Source organism: Melanostigma gelatinosum (genome assembly GCF_949748355.1).
Source record: "Melanostigma gelatinosum genome assembly, chromosome: 9".
Classification (NCBI taxonomy): domain Eukaryota; kingdom Metazoa; phylum Chordata; class Actinopteri; order Perciformes; family Zoarcidae; genus Melanostigma; species Melanostigma gelatinosum.
Window position 1 is genome coordinate 6,129,511 of NC_136642.1, and position 18,143 is coordinate 6,147,653.

At 43.9% G+C, this 18,143-nt stretch overlaps 1 protein-coding gene across 2 annotated transcripts in view; it reads left to right on the forward strand.

The window, feature by feature from the left end:
- Positions 1–17,225, forward strand: part of gramd1a (GRAM domain containing 1A) — a 24,012-nt gene extending 6,787 nt beyond the window's left edge. The window contains exons 2-19 of one of the 2 annotated variants that reach the window (XM_079274736.1): positions 2,109–2,328; positions 3,524–3,544; positions 3,732–3,816; positions 4,028–4,131; positions 4,352–4,447; positions 4,753–4,833; positions 5,380–5,498; positions 5,755–6,064; positions 7,440–7,593; positions 8,858–9,004; positions 10,229–10,350; positions 10,731–10,873; positions 12,412–12,515; positions 13,120–13,353; positions 13,587–13,668; positions 14,832–14,939; positions 15,505–15,625; positions 15,748–17,225. In XM_079274736.1, coding sequence (XP_079130862.1) covers positions 2,109–2,328; positions 3,524–3,544; positions 3,732–3,816; positions 4,028–4,131; positions 4,352–4,447; positions 4,753–4,833; positions 5,380–5,498; positions 5,755–6,064; positions 7,440–7,593; positions 8,858–9,004; positions 10,229–10,350; positions 10,731–10,873; positions 12,412–12,515; positions 13,120–13,353; positions 13,587–13,668; positions 14,832–14,939; positions 15,505–15,625; positions 15,748–15,858 — 2,362 coding nt within the window. In that variant the 3' untranslated portion in view covers positions 15,859–17,225. The remainder of the gene's footprint in view (positions 1–2,108; positions 2,329–3,523; positions 3,545–3,731; positions 3,817–4,027; positions 4,132–4,351; positions 4,448–4,752; positions 4,834–5,379; positions 5,499–5,754; positions 6,065–7,439; positions 7,594–8,857; positions 9,005–10,228; positions 10,351–10,730; positions 10,874–12,411; positions 12,516–13,119; positions 13,354–13,586; positions 13,669–14,831; positions 14,940–15,504; positions 15,626–15,747) is intronic. The other variant, XM_079274737.1, reaches the window with a different exon arrangement.
- The last annotated feature ends 918 nt before the right edge of the window (positions 17,226–18,143 follow it).

Consider the following 18,143-nt stretch of genomic DNA (forward strand, 5'->3'; position numbering starts at 1 on the left):
GCGAGGTGCAGGGGGGCCCGTCAGCGAAAATGAGAAATTAATATCCGACCGCGGGACGGTGGACGAATGGGCGCTTTTCTCACCCGACGATAAGCGAAGAAAACAAGGCAGAAAGAGCGGACATACACCCCTGTAGCGTCGGGCTTGCTTTAGCCGCTCACACACAGACCAGGATCACCATATTGATACAATCGTTAACAGCAACGCGCGCGTGTGGTGTGTTTTTGTGGATATCATTTGGATCGCCTCACGACATGTTCGAGTAAGTGACCTAAACAGTCTCCTGTAGTGTGATGGTAGCATTGTGCTATGCGGTGGTCCGTCTGCTCGTCATACAGCCTGCTCGTGGTACGTTTGGAAGTGGTCAAATGAGTCACAGCGTTTGCAAAGCCGTCTGATCGCACGGGTGGGTCGCACATAGTTTTATGCAAAAAGCACAGGTGTGCAGCCGCGTGCTGGCATGAGCTTGTATGAACTGATTGCTAGCCGTGTGTTTGTGTTCGTGTTCGTGCTGTCGGTTCTCGTTTTGGTCACACTGACCGCAGCAGACCCTCCACCCATGCACAACACAGTGCTTCCTAAATGGACCGCGTTTGAGGTTTGTCACGTGTTGTGTCCGGTCATCGAGTGTGCTGGACTGGATTGTTTTTGGGTGTAGCCGGTGTTTCGGTGTCAAAACCTTCCCGTACACAATCTATGGATTTGGATTGTTGGAGTGGGAAACGTCGCGTGTTGTTTATGTGTTAAAACATATTAGAACACGCGACGTTGTTTTAAGGAAGTTGCCCTTGTGAAGTAATGAACTTGCTAAAAACACATCATCTTATTTTGGGTAAACATGTGTCACTTAGAAGAACCCTTTAGCACATTTAACAGTAAAAAAAAAAAAAAAGAAGTTTTTAACGGGATTCGAACTCATCATTGCGTGGAAACACGTGATGTGATGCCAGGGAACCTCTTCGATACTTCGTTATCAATTAGAGAGACAGGATAACAATTAGTGCAACACTCAGTGAGGAGTCCTGTTGAAAGCAGAAGGCAGCCAGGTCGACTGGTGACCACACTGTCCGTGTATCGTAGTCTGGATTTGTGCTTGTTTACAACACAAATAAGAGGCTATTTCAAATCTGTTAATTAAAAACATCATTGTTGCGCTGCAAAAACATTGAGGAAGATGTTTGTGATGTTGTCATAAGGCGACAACATAAATGGATAATTCATGTTAACAACTAATCCCTGTTAAATTCCAACGGACAGGGCGGTCACAAGTCGATCTGGCTGCCTTCTGCTTTCCAGAGCGACTGCTGGCTGAGTGTTGCACTTATCGTTACCGCATCTCTCTAATTGATAACGTGGCGTAATGCACAGTTTCTTGTCCCTGACATCAGTGGTGTGTTGCGCAGGAGGTGATGATGATTTGTGACACATTTCTGTTTCCGCTCCAGTTCCTGTCACTGTGAGCTGCGACCAAGTTTACAGGGACAGAGTTCATGCCATTTGTTTGAATTTTTACATAATTTAACCAAATAAATACTGATTTCTCACAAAATGGACCGATCCGCCTACTTTAGTCAAGAGGAACAGATTGTTATAGTGAATATGAAAACAAATATTTCAACACTGTTGGCAAGCAATGATAGCAGAAAACTGCCAGTAATGTAAATTCACGAGTTAATATATTAGTTTGAACATTTTAGACACTTTTAAAGCTTCTTAAACTTTGAAATAGAGGCAGCATATTTAAACGATGTATTTGAAAACTGCATTTAGGTCGGACATTATGTGCAAACATAGAGAGACAAAGACAACTCTTATCTTGACTGTAAACAATGAGGAGAAATGATGCCGCTTTGTCCCAGAGGCTTATTGTCGGACCATTTAAAATCAAAATAATTTATATGCTGATAACACTGGCTGAACATATTTGTTTGGTCTTAAGGAAGCAGTTTGAGATGACTCACTATTGTCAAATAGGAAACGCCCACAGCCTGTCTTCATAGCATGTCATTAAAGATATTAGAGCAAAATTGAGCAATAAAACATGAAAGCGTTTCCTCACTTGAGTTAAATCTCTCTCTCTCCGTGTCTTTTTTTTTTTTTGTCTCCAGTACGGCCAGTAACTCTCCACGCAGCACCCCCGGCAGCTCTCCCTCCCTGCGGCGCAGGGTTCTCGGGGGTGGCAGGGCCAGTGAGGGCGAGGGAGGAGGAGAGAAGAGTGGAGGCGGTGGAGGAGGAGGTTCAGATAGCCCCCTGCCCTCCATACCCTCGGCCTCCTCCCTCACATCCGCCTACCCGCTTGCTTCTCGCCACTTCAGCCGCAATGCCAAGGTAACTAGAACGTCCACTGATCTAAGTAATATGTCGAGAGAGCTAAACTGCTGCCAGGAGGTCTGTAGATGCAGTATGATTGCTATGTGAGCTTTATGTGTGCGAGTAAAAGACTCGTATCTTTTTCATGTGATCCCAGTGAGCAATGACATGACGAAACCAAACATGTGTTGAAAGTATTTTTGCCTTTTCTAAAATGGTGTATTTAAATATTTCTGTCTTGGAATTGCATAACTTTGGTATGACTGTAAAGCTGAGACTCTTTCTATTCATGTGTGATGATGTTGGTCCCCATGAGTCCTCCTTTTCTTTTTTTTTTTTTAAGACTTGACGTCACTTAATACGATGTTGTGACCTCTGGGATAATCACATCCGCATGAAACTTTAAAACTACAAACTAGAGCCCTTTAGCATTCAGAGGGTGGATGGCTTCCAATAACGATGCAAATTCTTGCAGAAATCTCCAAATGTCAACCCAATTATTGCTGCAACAACCTATGACACATAATGGAGAATGGCCATCATATACTTCTATGTTAATGTTCTAAGCGCTTTTACACTTTCACAATTCATTTTAATGAATCAGTTAATTGTTTTATAGAACTAGAACCTTATTCTTCAGGTTCCCAGCGTTCAGACAATGTACACCACTTCTATGTGCGTACACCTTTAACCTGCTATCCCCCTAAAAATAACAAAGAGTTGAATACCAAGTGTTTCTAGGTGAGGTGTGTGGGGGGGCATTCCACTGCTGAGTGAATGTAAATGTTTGTTTTACATTTTCTTTACCTTCCATTTTCGACATTCGAGCTGTTACAATGTCAGCGTGTTTGCTCGCTGTAAATTGACTTCTGGTGTTTGTAGTTCCGTGTGACGGAGGGTTCTGTTGGAGCTTTCGCATCTCTTTTGTTTCAGGCCCATTGTAGTGAAAGGAATGTATCATTATACTAACAACTGTTCGTTACAGCTGGTCAGTACCTTTTTTTTTAAATGGGGAAGTGCTGAAAACTCCAACCTCTAATATCTCAATGTTACATTAAAAAAAAGAAGCTCAGCCTCAGGACTGGTGTGGCAGGATCTCATGCACACAGATATCGAAGTGCGTTACTTTACCAAATGTATGCCGATAGATTCTCTTGATTATTTTTTTGTATTGTTGCAGAGAAAACTAAAGATGCTGTTCTTTTCTTTACAGAAAATGCAGAGCTGGTACAACGTAAGTATACATTAACAGCCTCTCATTGGACTTTTTCACCACATGGTTAAAATGTTAAGCATTGAAGAACACAGTTTATCCGTCAGCTATTTAACCGAAACATCCCAGTCTAGCCCAAGGCTTTTAACAGGCTAGTTGTGAAGTAGAATACCATGTTCTCCTTTCTCTTTCCTGTTCTCAACCTCAGGTTCTCAGTCCGACGTACAAACAGCGGAACGAGGATTTTCGTAAACTCTTTAAGAAACTTCCTGACACAGAGCGACTTATCGTGGGTGAGTGTGACTCATACGTGTCAAAAGCATGTTGGCGTGTGTGCAGAGCTCATGTGATAAAGTGAGCTACACATGTGGCACCAAACACCCAAGAAGATTAGATACTTATCAAACCCCTCACTTACAAATCAACCTCTTGAATTGTTGAAATGTTTTTTCTCTCTCTCTCTTTTTCAATTGACCTCTTTTCTTTTCCTGTTTCTCTCCGCAGACTACTCTTGCGCTCTGCAGAAGGACATACTGCTTCAGGGCCGCCTCTATCTGTCGGAGAATTGGCTCTGTTTCTACAGTAACATCTTCCGCTGGGAAACCACTGTAAGACATGCACACACTGTGTACACATTCGCACGCGCACAATCGATCAAAAAGCCTGGTTAATGTCACACCTGCAATCAGATAAGAAGTCGTTTTAATGCACTTGTTTGCAGTTCAATAGAGATACGCTCAGGCCATTTGCTGAGATAAGAGTGTAGCACACACACACACACACACACACACACACACACACAGTAAATCTCCCTCCTCCTCGTTCCAGATCACTATCCTGCTGAAAGACGTGACCTCTATGACCAAGGAGAAGACTGCCAAGCTCATCCCAAACGCCATCCAGATCAGCACTGACAATGAGAAGGTCGGCCTCCAGCACAAATAACATCGAGCCTGACTTTTGGCCCATTTTCAAAGACTTTAACACATTCTCTATACAATCCAAGTTAACTGCTGCTGCAAAAGCATGGCGTGTTAGCTGTTGATATTGTTTACTGTAAATTACCCTTTTTTTGCTAGTGAAAGCAGTATGAAGTGAGCTGACTCAACTTTTATCTCTGCTGACTTTGACAAAGCAAACATCCCGACAGACGGAAACCAGCAGTCAAATCACATTTTTCTTCTTTCTTTCTTCCTTCCTTCCTGTCCCGCTGATATTCCCCCTCTCAGCACTTCTTCACATCTTTCGGAGCGAGGGATCGCAGCTTCATGATGATTTTCCGCCTGTGGCAGAACGCCCTGTTGGACAAGGTACAATCTTCTCGCCCACCTTCCTGCCTGTTGTGACGCGGCTAGTAGTTACCATCTCAGAATAGAACTGGGTGTCGAGAAGCAGTGAGACGGCCACAAACGCAGGCTTCGGAGAGCGATTTGAATCACTGTTATTTGCGGCGTTTGGATGGAAGACATTTTTATTTGGACAGCGCTGGCAAAGAAACACAGCGGCGTAGCATGAAAGCACATCGACACAGGCGTCTAGCTGAAAGGCATTGACTTAGTGGTCCTGCAAAAGGCTGTCAAACAAAACACTTCAGTCGAAGAACAAACCGCAAATAGTATATTGTGATTATAATCAGAGGTGTTAACTTGAACTTATTTGCTAATATGAATGATTCAATTTGTCATGCAGCGCAACATGTTGATTGACTCTTTTAACGTCACTGTTTCTAAAATATTGTGTGAGGCTTGACCCTTGTTATTCTGATATTGAGTCTTGACTGGTTGGATGTCGCCCAACAGTAATCAGGTGTTAATCCTGATCAACTTCTGACTATGAATATTGTGTTTATTTTATAGTCTCTGTCCCCCAAAGAGCTGTGGCACATCGTACACCAGTGTTACGGCACTGAGCTGGGCCTCACTAGTGAAGACGATGACTATGTCTCCCCCACCACCGAACACATGAACGGCCTATTGTGAGTGTAAATGACATGCTTATTGGAGAGTTTTGTGTGTGTGTGTGTGTGTGTGTGTGTGTGTGTGTGCGCAGGCATGCTTAAGGGGAACACCAATTTAATTAAGAATTACAATATGATGTTTTTACGTAGCCAAGTTCAAACTAATAGTTGCTCTTTAACCAAACAAGTGGTTCCTTTTCTCTGTGTCTTTGTCTCACAGGCTTTCTGTGTATGCGTCTCACTCTCTCTCACTTCCTCTCCCTCTGTTCCCCAGGCCAGGAGACGAGTCCGTGTCGGTGACTGATCTACTAGACCTGAGCTCCGTGTCGGTTATCTCTACGAGCAGCTCTCCCTCTCTGCTGATGCCCTTTGGTCTAGCCAGCTCACCCTCTGCTACTCACCTCGGGGGCTCCTCTCCCCCTTCCTCCGCCTCCTGTCTGCCCATAGAGGTGCCTTCGTCATCTGGACGCAGACTCAGCTCTGACCCCCTCGAACCCAGTCCGCCCAGCTCCCACAGCTCGCTGCCATCCACGACTCTCACCAACACGTCTGCCTCGGCCCCGGTCTCTGCTGCTGCCTCCTTTGTGAGTGTTCTTCTTGACCCACGCACATACTTCGGCATACAGCATAGCAAAAGCTAGTTGTCAATGTAGTGTTTTGCGTCGTCTGATCTCATTAGATGTCTTATTTTGTACTACTTCAGAGTACAAAATAAGAATAGTAAAATACCTGCACCGCCTGCAAGGCTGTCATCATCATGCATTTTCAAAAGATACAGGTTATCCCATACAACTGTGGACTGTCGGTACCAAATGCTTAAAGGAGATACTTCCACTTTAATCATCAGATTCATCACAGGCCGAGCATGAAGTCCACTTACTGATTCATCTGCTCCTGCTCTTTGTGTTTCAAGGCACCAGCCTTGCGTTTGCAGACAGCTGACTAGCTAACATTAGCTACATGGCAGGGGTGGACTGAAAAAAGTAGAATCCACACACCGCTCCGCCAACTTCTTTGGCGTCACGTCTCATAACCAAAGATAAAACCTCGTCGACAAACTCCAACCGAGAGCTCAGATCGGTGTGCACTAGATGTCTCCGCTAGAGTAGACGTGGGTCAAGTACTACATAGCCAGAGTGTAACTATTCATGTCACAATTTACGGGACCGTTGTGACGCAAAACTAATAGTGTAGCAACGATCATCTTTGCAAATTCTAACATTTGTTTCCTATGGTGCCAAAACAGACTCGAAACCTACAACAACACTCTGTGCAGTGCAATCATTGTTCCTCTGATAGATCTTGTGTATTCTGTTTGTGTAACGCTCGTGTGATAGTAAGTAAATAATGGGTTGTAGCCAGCTGTGATTCACATTGTATTTGATTAACAAATCAGAGTTGTACACTTGCTAACAGATCCAGTACAAGCTGGTATTAATAGAGGTCTGAACACTTCTGCTTCATTAACTATTCACTCTTGAAACACTACTGACAGGACCCTTGTAGAAGATTGGGGACTCAGTAAAGTATTGATACAAATCTTGCCCCGTCTGTAACTGTGATAGTTATTATTATTTTGCTTTAAAGATTAGAATTCAAATCACACATACTAATCGGATGCTTGATTACAAAAAATACATAATCTAGCACATGGCAGGTTTGTTTATATAGCACCTTTCGAACACAGAGATAATGCTTCGAAAAGGCAAAAATAATGCATTATACCAACATAGAAATGCAAATAAAATCATTTAAAAACTGAAATATAAACGGACCAAAAATACAGGATGTGTTGCAGTAAAGATGTGCAATACTGTGCCGTTCTAGTCTAATCAGTCGGCTCAGCTGAGGCCTCTTTCCGCTCAAGTCATATGACAAAGGGGTGATTCCTCTACAAACCTCCTGCTAACTATCCTCTGGTGTGCGCTTTTTGTTTTTTTCCCCCCTTCACTGCATCAGAATCTGGAAGAGGGAGGGGACAGCCTGTCCGAGTCAGCCAATTACATGCTGCCCCCGCCGACCATCAGTCTGGGAAACCTCTCGTCATTGGACATAACCAACGACGAGGAACTGCCCACGGACCCCAGCAACTCCTCTGACACGCAGGAAGAGAGTGAGTGTTGTTTAGGTGAACAGACGACCGCAAGAACCCAGAAGTGATGAGAAAGTGTCAATTATCGGAATATTAGAGTAGACAGAATACATATATTTTAATGGTAACTTCTTCTCTTTTTTTTTTTTTGCATTTTAATGTTTTAAATACTTTTTTAATTGAGTGAACTTTAAATCAGGGAAATAACACAACAGTCAGTAGTTCTGAACTAAGCTAAAAAAACAAGGTAAAATCTACCTTAAACGGACAGTTCACCCAAAAATCAAAAAATAGTAGTAGTGCTATTTATCAAACCAGATTGTTTTGGTGTAGTTTGCTGAGTGCTGGAGATATCGGCCATAGACTATCGGCCGAACAATTGTATTGCTACCAAACTGTACCCGCTAGCCTTATCGCCGTGCAGATGAAGTGTGCATCCATACCCGATTCTGCTAGCTCACATAGCACTGAGCTAGCTAATGTTACAGCTCAGCAGAGGAGGCCGCCATTAATGTTGACATCTTGCGCTGTCCCGAGCCTCTTGTCCATGAGTAGATGTTCACTTCCTTCTGTGCGGTGATATGTTTTATGGGTGTAGTTCAGTTGAAACAAATAGTTCCTACATGAACCGCTCATAACGAGGTCAGTGGATTATCTTGAGTAACCAGGTCATGATTAATAAGACATTGCTGTTGAATTTTTGGGCGCTTTGAGCACGACAAGCTGAGCCATCTAGTTCCAATATAGTCGAGAGAATGCACTACAGGTAAGAAGAAGAATGTGTTTTTTGTTTTAGGGTGAATTGTGCCTTTTAAGGGCATACAAACTCATGGTAGATGCTGTTACACTATTTCAATCTCTATCCTCTTGCTTTACTGTGCTCATTAAAAGTTGTTCGCTTTAATCTGACTGTGAACCTCGATGTTCTTAAAGGTGCTGAAGGTTTTTATCGTTCTATTATGTTCCCTTCCTCCTGATCTCTGTGAATGATTTGTTTCTTTCTGCCTCGTTGCGTCCACCTCTTCTTCCTTCCACAATAATCGCAGGGAAGATTTTTCAAACATTAACACCGAATGGTTTACTGCTCTGTTGGGGAATCGATCCTGAACTCAACACAATTATTCTTTTGGAAGTTTGCACATACTACTTTGGCAGATTGCCAGATGATGAACCTAAAACTGCCTCCGAGCTGGCAAGATTGTAGTATGATTGCCTGTGGGTTTAATATTAAGCACAGAGAGCATATTTATTATAGAAGTCTTCTGTTTTCTTCTTGATTTTTCAGGTGAGGTGGAGTCGTTCTGCGCTAACCTGAGCGGGCGGCTGCACATCAACAATGCGCTCCGCATGAGTGTAGACAAGCTGCACGACCTGCTCTTCTCTGCTGACACCCACTTCATCCAGCACGTCTTCTCCCAGAGACACTTTACTGGTAGCTAACACACCCACACACACACACATGATGGTATAAACTGCTTGTACACCACTCCCGTTGATTCTTAATGAAGACGTATACTTTTCTTTTTATTGGCTCCTTGAAGCTATGCTTCAGAGATCTCGCTGAGCTCGTTTCTCATGCTGTGAAACTGTGTTTAGCAAAATGATGTGATGCTCCATATATTTCAGCAACCAGCACAGAACTTGCATTAACTTGTTTCATAACATTAAGCACAATAGAGCCAGTTTTTCCTGTTGACACAGCGACGGTTGGGGCCCGGTGTTTGCTTTTGTTCTGCTGCTTAATGGACTCGTCCGCCTCTTCATCCTTCCACAACAGTTGCAGGAAAGGGTTTTCAAACATTAACACTGTGGGGGAATCTGTCCCGGACTAAATGCAATAATTCTTGTTGAAGTTTATGCTTGTTGCTTGTTAGAGGATTTACCAAAAATTGCTGCTTAATGGTCTTGTCCATTAATCAGCAGCAGCAGATCACTTACGTTTACATTTTTCTGCCATTAAACTCAGTTGCAGGTGCACTGCGAGTATCCCAGTTATGCAGTAAAGGAAGACAAATTCTCACGCAGATACCTCCACATCAGTTTTTAGTGATGTTTTTTTCCTTTAGAAAGTATTTGTATTGCTCTTCTGAAGCAGCTGTGCTACCCTGTCCAGCTGATGAATACAAATGTAGTGAAGTGCCACCCACCCCTCAAAGACATTGTGTACCCCACTCTATTGTGCCACTAATGAGGGTGCCACACTAGCTGTTTGCGTCGTGTTAACCAGCCTCCATCGCTGCTGCTTCTTTCCTTTGCCCCTTTTTCATAACCTGTGTACGGCTATTTTTTATTTTATTTGATAGACTGATAATTAAGTTCATCTCGGCATCGATGCCGTGTATACTTAGGATTTTTTCTGTAGTAGTTTAAATGAGGACAGAGGTGAAGCCGTGGAGTTGATTTGGCCGGGGCCTACTCCAGTTGGAACGTTGTACAGCTCTAATTGGGGCATTTCTTTCTTTCTTTTTTTTTTTTTTTTGTGGATTGACCTCTCTTTCACTCTCTCCCTTCATCCCCTGTGATTCTCTTGGTCGCTCTCCTTTTCATTCATAAATTCTTGTCCTCTCTTGAAAAACATCTTTTGTGTCTTGTTCTCTCTTGACTCGCTCATGTTCTCCGTGTCTTTTCTCTCTCTCTCTCTCTCTCTCTCTCTCAGACCTATCGGTGGGTGAATGGCAGCATGACGGCAGCAGTGGGACTACCAGCCGTGTGCTTAGCTACACTATCGCCCTCAACAACCCTCTGGGCCCCAAGACGGCCCCTGTGGTGGAGACGCAGGTCAGTCCTTGACAAACACCAATCATTAGTCGGCCCTTTGGCACACAGGCTTGGGGATAATGGCGCACATTTTCATGCAGTCTCTCCTGGAAGACGGTCATAGTGCTGCATTCGATTGTTCACGTGAAAAGTGATGGAAACAGTTGTTTGAAGAATGGAGAGAGAGAGCTCGAGACCACGCAGCTGTCTAATCATAGTGTGAAGTGGGTGTGATTGTCAGATTGCCGCTTTGAGAGGGGAGCGTTGTGATGAAGCATGTTGGTGCCTTTACAGCAGCTAATTATCAGTCAAAGAAGCCATAACTAGCAGGCACGTCGGAGGAAACCAATACGTTTGCGTTGCATTAACTGTGCACCTCCGCTTTGGTTTCCTGCTTCCAGACGTTGCATAAAAACAGCGCCAAGGGCGAATGCTTCGTGGTGGACTCGGAGGTGATCACCTCAGGCATCCCCTACCAGGACTACTTCTACACCATCCACAGATACTGCCTCACCTCCATCAGCAAGCACAAGAGTCGGCTCAGGTATGTTTGTTCTCGTCTTATCATCGTGGGAGGGGATTTCTTTACTTTTTAGCTCACCCTCACCCAAAACAGGAGAGCCACAAGTGACCATCGCACTCGGCATTTCCTTTAAAGGCCAATTTTATGACAGATCCTGTTACTGAAGTGTTGCCACTTTGCTTATGTACGCTAGACTATAACATCTGTTGGCACAGTTCCTTTACTTTCTTTGTAAGTTTCATGATGAAAAACATTCATCTTTAAACCCAAAGTTGCAAAGTTTCAATCTATTGTTTTTTATACAACTACTTCAACAAATTATTTTTACTGAACACGATAAAAGGAGTAACATCAGTGGGGTATGAAGTGAATAAGTTGAGAGGGAGAGATATATGAGGTAGTGTTCTGAAGAGCAACATGAACAACAAACACTGACTCACGGATGACCTGCAGTATACTCTACTCTACTGTCTCCTGCAAGGGTAAAACACACACCGAAATAAACAATTGAATCCAAACCGTGGAGAGAGAGAGAGGTCATGTGTCATCACTTTTATTGCCGAGCCGCTTTTACTTTTCTCACTTCTGCGGACATAACTGGCTACACCGTATTTGACTTGATGCCAGATCAGCTTATTTCCAGTAGAAGGACAGTATGTCAGGATCTCAGCACAAGGGCATCTTTCTGAGCATTTTGAACTGATGTTCAACAACCACAGAGGAAGAAACGGAGAAGGCAGACACAGACGTTCGTCCACTGAGAGTAGCATCAATGGACTATTATGCAATGTGGCTGGAAGACATGTCCTTTTTTTATTTAAGGAAGGGCTTTGATTGTCTCGCTGTCTGCTTATCAGTAGCTGTTTCTTTCCCAATATTTTTTTCAGTTCTGCCTAATAAATCTACAAGCTACCATTGTAACACTAGTTACATACCACCATCAAACTATTTGTGCTTAGGTAGGAAATCCTGTTCTTTGTCATCAACTGCTTTCCTTTGGATTGTTGTCTTTCATTCCTCTTTTAGTCTCCTACTTATAAACTACAGATTACTGTCTGTTTAGTTTTGTAAGAGTATCTTTTGAGTAGGTCATGGTCAACAGTTGCAGGCAAATAAACAAAATGTTTCTTTTCGTGCTTAAAAACTCCAGCAGAAGAGTATTCTGGCAAAAACAGGTCAAGGACTCAACACAGTTCCCTCGTTTTCTAAACTGACATTGGCGTGTTGTGCATATTTTCTGATTGCTTTCTTTGGAATGCAGAGACATGATATCTTTTACTCATTAGTTTACTGAAGTGCTCGTGTAAAAACGTGGAATTGTCAGGGCGATTGAGCCGTTAATAAATGAAAATTGAAGGAATTGCATGAACTTGTGTCGACCACCTGCGCACGTCGCTGGTTGTTGACAGGTGCCCTGTTTAAATGGAAAATGTTTGATATCTTTAACATAGAACAACTCTGATTTAGTGTCAGATATGTGAGTTTTTGTCTTTGTAAACGTATGAGATTGGTCTGTACATGTTTTAAACGGGGGTTGTTTGCGTTTCCTCTTTGCCCAGAGTTTCCTCAAACATCTGCTACAGGAAGCAGCCGTGGAGTCTGGTGAAAGCATTGATTGAAAAGAACACCTGGAGCGGCATTGAGGAGTACTACAGACACGTGGGTGAGTCACATGCTCCGCCTCCTCCCGTTTAAATCTGTTTGTACACACACACAGCTTGTGGAAACCACACCGACCCATTCAGGCTGACTTCCCTTTAGGAAACAAGCGCACTAAAGTAAAGTGAAACTCTAAGCAGGACACGCTTGACATGAGCGCCAAATGCACAGTTTCACGTTGCAGATCATAAGAGCGCTACCTATTGTCCATTTGAGTGAATATGTTCGTGTTGCCCGAATGAGAGTCTCTCTTCTCTTTTCCACATAAATGGACAATGCGAGTTTTGGTATTGATAGCTTGCCCCCCTCCACTCAAAGATGTGTTCTGATTTTTGTTGTATCTAACTATATCTATACATATGCAGACTTTTTATGTAGATTTTAACATGTGTTTTCACACATAACTTTGCCGACGTAGCCACACATGCATAAACTTATCTAAAATATTACTTAATTAAAGGAATGTCTGGTCAAAAAGGAACATTTAAGAATGTCACCAAGTATTTAGTGGCAGCATTTTGCACTTGACAGGTTTTGACAGCCAGTAGTATTGTCCCTCCACCTTCCTTTCCTCTGTATTTGAATTTCTCCAACTTCCTACTTTGCAGAGAGCGAGGTGTGCAAGCTGGAGACGCTGCTGCAGACCGAGGTTTCCATTGTGACCACAGGCGACGCGGCGGGCGCGGACGCTGCCATGACTCCACCGGCCATGCGCCGCCGCAAACGCACCTGCTCTCGACGGCAGGGCGACAAGGAGAGAGAGAGGGATGGAGGAGGAGGCATGGGCTCCGGAGACCGAGGAGACAGAGGAGTCGGAGAGGACAGGGACCGGAGAGAAGCCAGTAAGTCGGCCAGGGTACAGTCGTTGGAAGAGCTTTGGGGATTTCAATCCTTGTCCACCAGCGTTGATGCTCAAAAGCTAAAACGCTGAATCCATCTTCTGTGCATTACTGCCCTCTAGTGGTTCTGTTTGGAGCTGCATAACAATAACAGACTCAAAGATATGATATTCATAAATATACATTGAAAACACACTGATCACTGAAAACCTGCGTCCTGCTTTTTATTCTTTTAGGTGCTCACTATATGAAGCTGGGCGATCGTTCACGAGGAGGACCCAACAGTATATCCACCATCCTCCTCATCGTCAGCTTCATGTAAGTTGAAGTGTGTGTTTGTGCCGTTGAATAACAGCAGCCTCTCTGAATCCTCGGCTTCCCTCCTGTGCTGTTGATTCGAGGTGGTTTCCAGCATGTTTTATGTCTTTACTGCACACTGATCATGTTATTCATACGTCTTATTCACGAGCAATCTCTCGCACACAATGAGCTACTTATAACGGAGATGAGCGTTTCTAAATGGAGATTATTTTTAGCATTTCTGTGTAAAAATAGGGACTTTCTGAGTCAGTACAACAGTGTATGTGTGTGTCCTCGCATGTGGTTCATCTCCTTAGTAGTACTGTACATCCTTTCCCCCCCCCGGGGTTCCTACCTGATCAAATCTCTGACTATATTGACTTTTATGCTGTCTTGGTTCAATACGCGTCTGAACGCTCCCTCATTCAGACACATTGGATATCGATCTTCTGCATACGAACAGCCTCACAATGCCTTTCTTGCTATTTTTCTTCTTTTTCCTTCCATTCTGCGATTCCTTTTTGTGAATAGGATCTGTATCAGGTTCGTATGAGAGGCTTTGCTTTTACACCACTGGCTGCATAAATGAGAACTATGTGAATGGCGCGGGAAAAATCCACCCTTTGACACTCTTAAGGTACACTGAACATGAAGCAAAACCTTGTTTCACACAGATTTGACTCAACGTTTTTAAGTCTGCATTTGTTTGCCACAAACATCCAAGGGACTAACAACACGCACCAACTCGTGTTGGAAGGCTTGTTTTCAGACGAGGGTTCAACATGGAGACAGAGAGACCGACAGCAGAGCAGGACCAGGATCACACCCTTTACTCAACACACACTACTGTCTGGTCTCCAGTAGCAACTGGTCTATTTAACTGGAACTATTACATCATGACATCTACAATTGAGCAGATACAAACAGGAAACCAAAATACAATTCTGCCGAGGAATGCAGCATATACAGTCATAACAACACTGACGTTGGTGTCGGGGTGGAATTTTCCTGTAATAAGATGACGTTGTGAATAAGTGCTGGGTTGTGCTTGAATTGAAATGCTCATTTTGTGTCGGCAGTATTTGGCGTTTTGCCGTTGATTTCTCACTCGTGTTGTCTCCGTGGGTCACAGCAGTCGGTGAACTATAAGATTGTCTTCTCTCTCTCTCTGTCCCCGTCAGTCTGGTGGTGCTGGTGGCTCTCAACATGCTGCTCTTCTACAAGCTGTACGCTCTGGAACGAGCGGCCCATACACTGGAGACATGGCACTCCTACTCTGTTGCTGACAGGTGAACACACAGACATAGACTCTCTGTTGCTCCGTTAACAGGCGGATGGAGCTGTTCTTGTGGGATCTGAGGTGTGAGATATCACTCAGTGTTATTGCATAGCAACAAACCCTCTCTTGCCTTTTTGTAAGGTAAACAGATGAACGGCTAATTAATATTTTTATCAATTTTAACAATAGATAATATGTGAAAGGTCTCACTTCTCATGATGAACCCTCAAAGAGTTATCACCCGACTCTACGCAGCGTTTTCACGTCGTTAAGCTACATTTTTCAGTTCGCAGCAGTTTTGGTTCACTCGCTGCTCTCGTCAGGTTGTTTTTTGGCTTTCTGAAGGCAGAAACACCCCCCCCCCCCCCCCCAACTGTTACATGTTCGGTGCCAAATATCAGAAAAAACAAAGCTGGTGAACAATGTGGAGCATTTAGCAGCTAAAGAACAGAGCCAAAAGTAAAAAACAAACCTGGTATTTCTGGTAAAAGAGCCATGACTACACTACTGACTCGCTCGCCTCTTCCTTTCTCCTGTCTTCTTGTTTTCCTCTCCTCGTCTCCTCGTCTCCTCAGTCCTTTACCCCAGACAGCTGGAGAGTGGGCTCAGGTCTTACAGCTTCAGAGGCAGTTTCACCAGGCTCAGCTCAGCAAGTGGCAACAGATCCTGCAGTCCTCCGTCACGCTTCTGGACCAGGTGTGTGTGTGTTTTACTTGTGTAAAAGTATAAATGCTGCTGTCACTGCGCTATTTAATACAGTACATCTCACCCAACCGCTCCCCCCCCCCCCCCTCCCCCCATGTTTGTTTATCTCCCAGATGAAGCAGTCTTTAGAAAAGCTCCACCGAGGCATCGTGGTCCCAGAGGTGCAGCGGGATCCCCCCGATGATGATGATGATACCCCGTCAGAGTCCCTGACTGGGGCCTGAGCTCCCCCCTCCCTCCCACCTGACTGTCTCCCACTTCTGAACACACCCTGGTGGACTGGTAGAGTTGAAAAGAGAGATGCTGGTCGACTTGGATCGGCACACAGTTTGCTCTTTCCCTCATTTCCAAATCGAAGAAAAACCAGGAGTGGGACACGCATGGTGGAGGGGGGGGGGGAGGACTTTACCCATAATCCTCCTCGCCTGACTGACTTGAAAATGGCGATGTTCGCCTTCAGCCAGAACCAGTGAACCCCTTCAGACCGGAAGCTATCAGGACCACAGCAATAATGTACATACAGCTGCAAGTCACCTGTATGTAGTGAATGGAAACAGGCCACTGGTGGGCCGACGCAGACTCCTCAAGAGACATTTCAAAATGTTCGATACCTTTTCGCCTCTATAGTGAACGCCTGCTGAGAGGGGGGAGTGCTGGAGGGAGCCGGACGCCTCTCTCGCTCTTTACGTCGTTGAGCCCCATCAAAGGCCGCCAATCCTCCGCGAAGTGGGGATGAGAAGCATTTCAACACCAGACACTTTAGTTTTTCCAGCTTTATTTTTTTGATGTATTCTGCATCTGAAGATGCATCTCAAAACACCACCCCACTCCTCTCGTGGGGTTTCAAGTTTGTTTTTCTTCAAATCAGTGTGTTGGGTTGTTAGTGAGGACAACAAGCTGCGTCTGACTGGACCGACAGTATTTATTATTGGCAATGACTTCTGATCTGAAGTCCTCGTCCTGCTCTTAAGAAGTCATTGGGTGGATACTTTGTGCTCTGATTTGCTGTTACAGTACGGACCAAGTGGAGCTACAACCATTACTGATCACAGCAATAATGACAATAGTGATGCGAGTACTTTTTGAATGTTTCAAACAAAGTAGTATATAACTATAATAATAATGACAAATTGTGTGTGAATGTGTGTAGAGGCAGGAAACAACAAGCAGAGACTGTTTTGACTTGACTGATGTGTGCGTGTGGTCATGAGGAGTCCTCAAGTGTTTCAGATGTTAGATTTACATATTAGTGTTTCTTGAGTTTCACGTTTCTCTTTCGCGTTTGGTCGCTCACTCTTTCTGTCACAGAGCCAGACATTAACAGTCGACTTGATCGGGTGGAAGCCCGAGCGGTCGGCTGCTTCGTTGTCCCACTGGGCCGGACGCTTCGAAGCAAAAAGGACCAACCAGAATTCTGTTAGGCCCGGGTGAAGACAAAAGGGAATCCGTTTTGCAGTATTGTGGTTTTTTTTGTGTGTTTGTAAGATTAATTTGACTCGTCTTTTATTTTTATTTGATTCATTTTCTATCTTTGTTATTTTGTCGTTTATTTTCAGCTTGTCCACTCGATCCTCCAGATGTGAAAACATCTCACCCATCTGTACTCTTTACTCTTCTCGTCACTCAACCCCACTGGTCCTCTCTGTGCTCTTCCTCTCCACCCACTCTCACTCTCTCTCTCCCTCTGTTTCACTGAAAATAGCGGCTACAGAAGCATGTGGGCCACGCTGTGCATGGCCATTGCGGGTAACAAAATGGTGTAATATTTATTGAGGGTGGGTGTCTGGGGTAGATTATGGGAGAAAGCGATGGATGGATGAGAGGCGGGATGATAATGTACTGTAAAGATTTGATTGCACACCACTCCATGGAGAACAATGAAAAGTTCTAAAACATAAAACGACTCCTCGCTCATCTTTGAGTCTGTTTGTGTCTTTACCTCCAAAAGATGTGGGTCGATTTATCCGACCAAAAAAGATCTGTGAATATAAAATATGTCCATCACAATATCCCAACGCCCAATTTTAAATAGCTTGTTTTGTCCATCAAACAGTCTTACAGTTTCATATCGAAGAAGAGGAAGAAGAACAAAGCTGGAACTGGTGATTTATTTCTCAGGTAATCTTATAACTTATAACCAGTTTAAATCTGTGAATCTTCTGCGGAAATGTCACTGAAGGAAATTAAGTTTACACCGAACTACATTCGACTACCGCACTGGATAACTGCAGTAAACTAAGGCTTTATATTACTTCACATTATACTCACTGAACGGTGGTGTATCGGTCACAAAAGGCAAGTCTGGTGTGATTGAGGAAAATAAAGTGGTGTTGTCTAAGGTGAACTTACGATTAAATGCTTTATCGATTACTTTTTTTCTTGATAAATTGACTTCATTTTCTTAGTATATGATGTGTCAAAAACGTGTTTAAAAATGTTCAGCTCAAGGTGACGTCTCCGAATTACTTCCAAATTAGCCGCCCATAACCCAAAGACTATTACAACGATT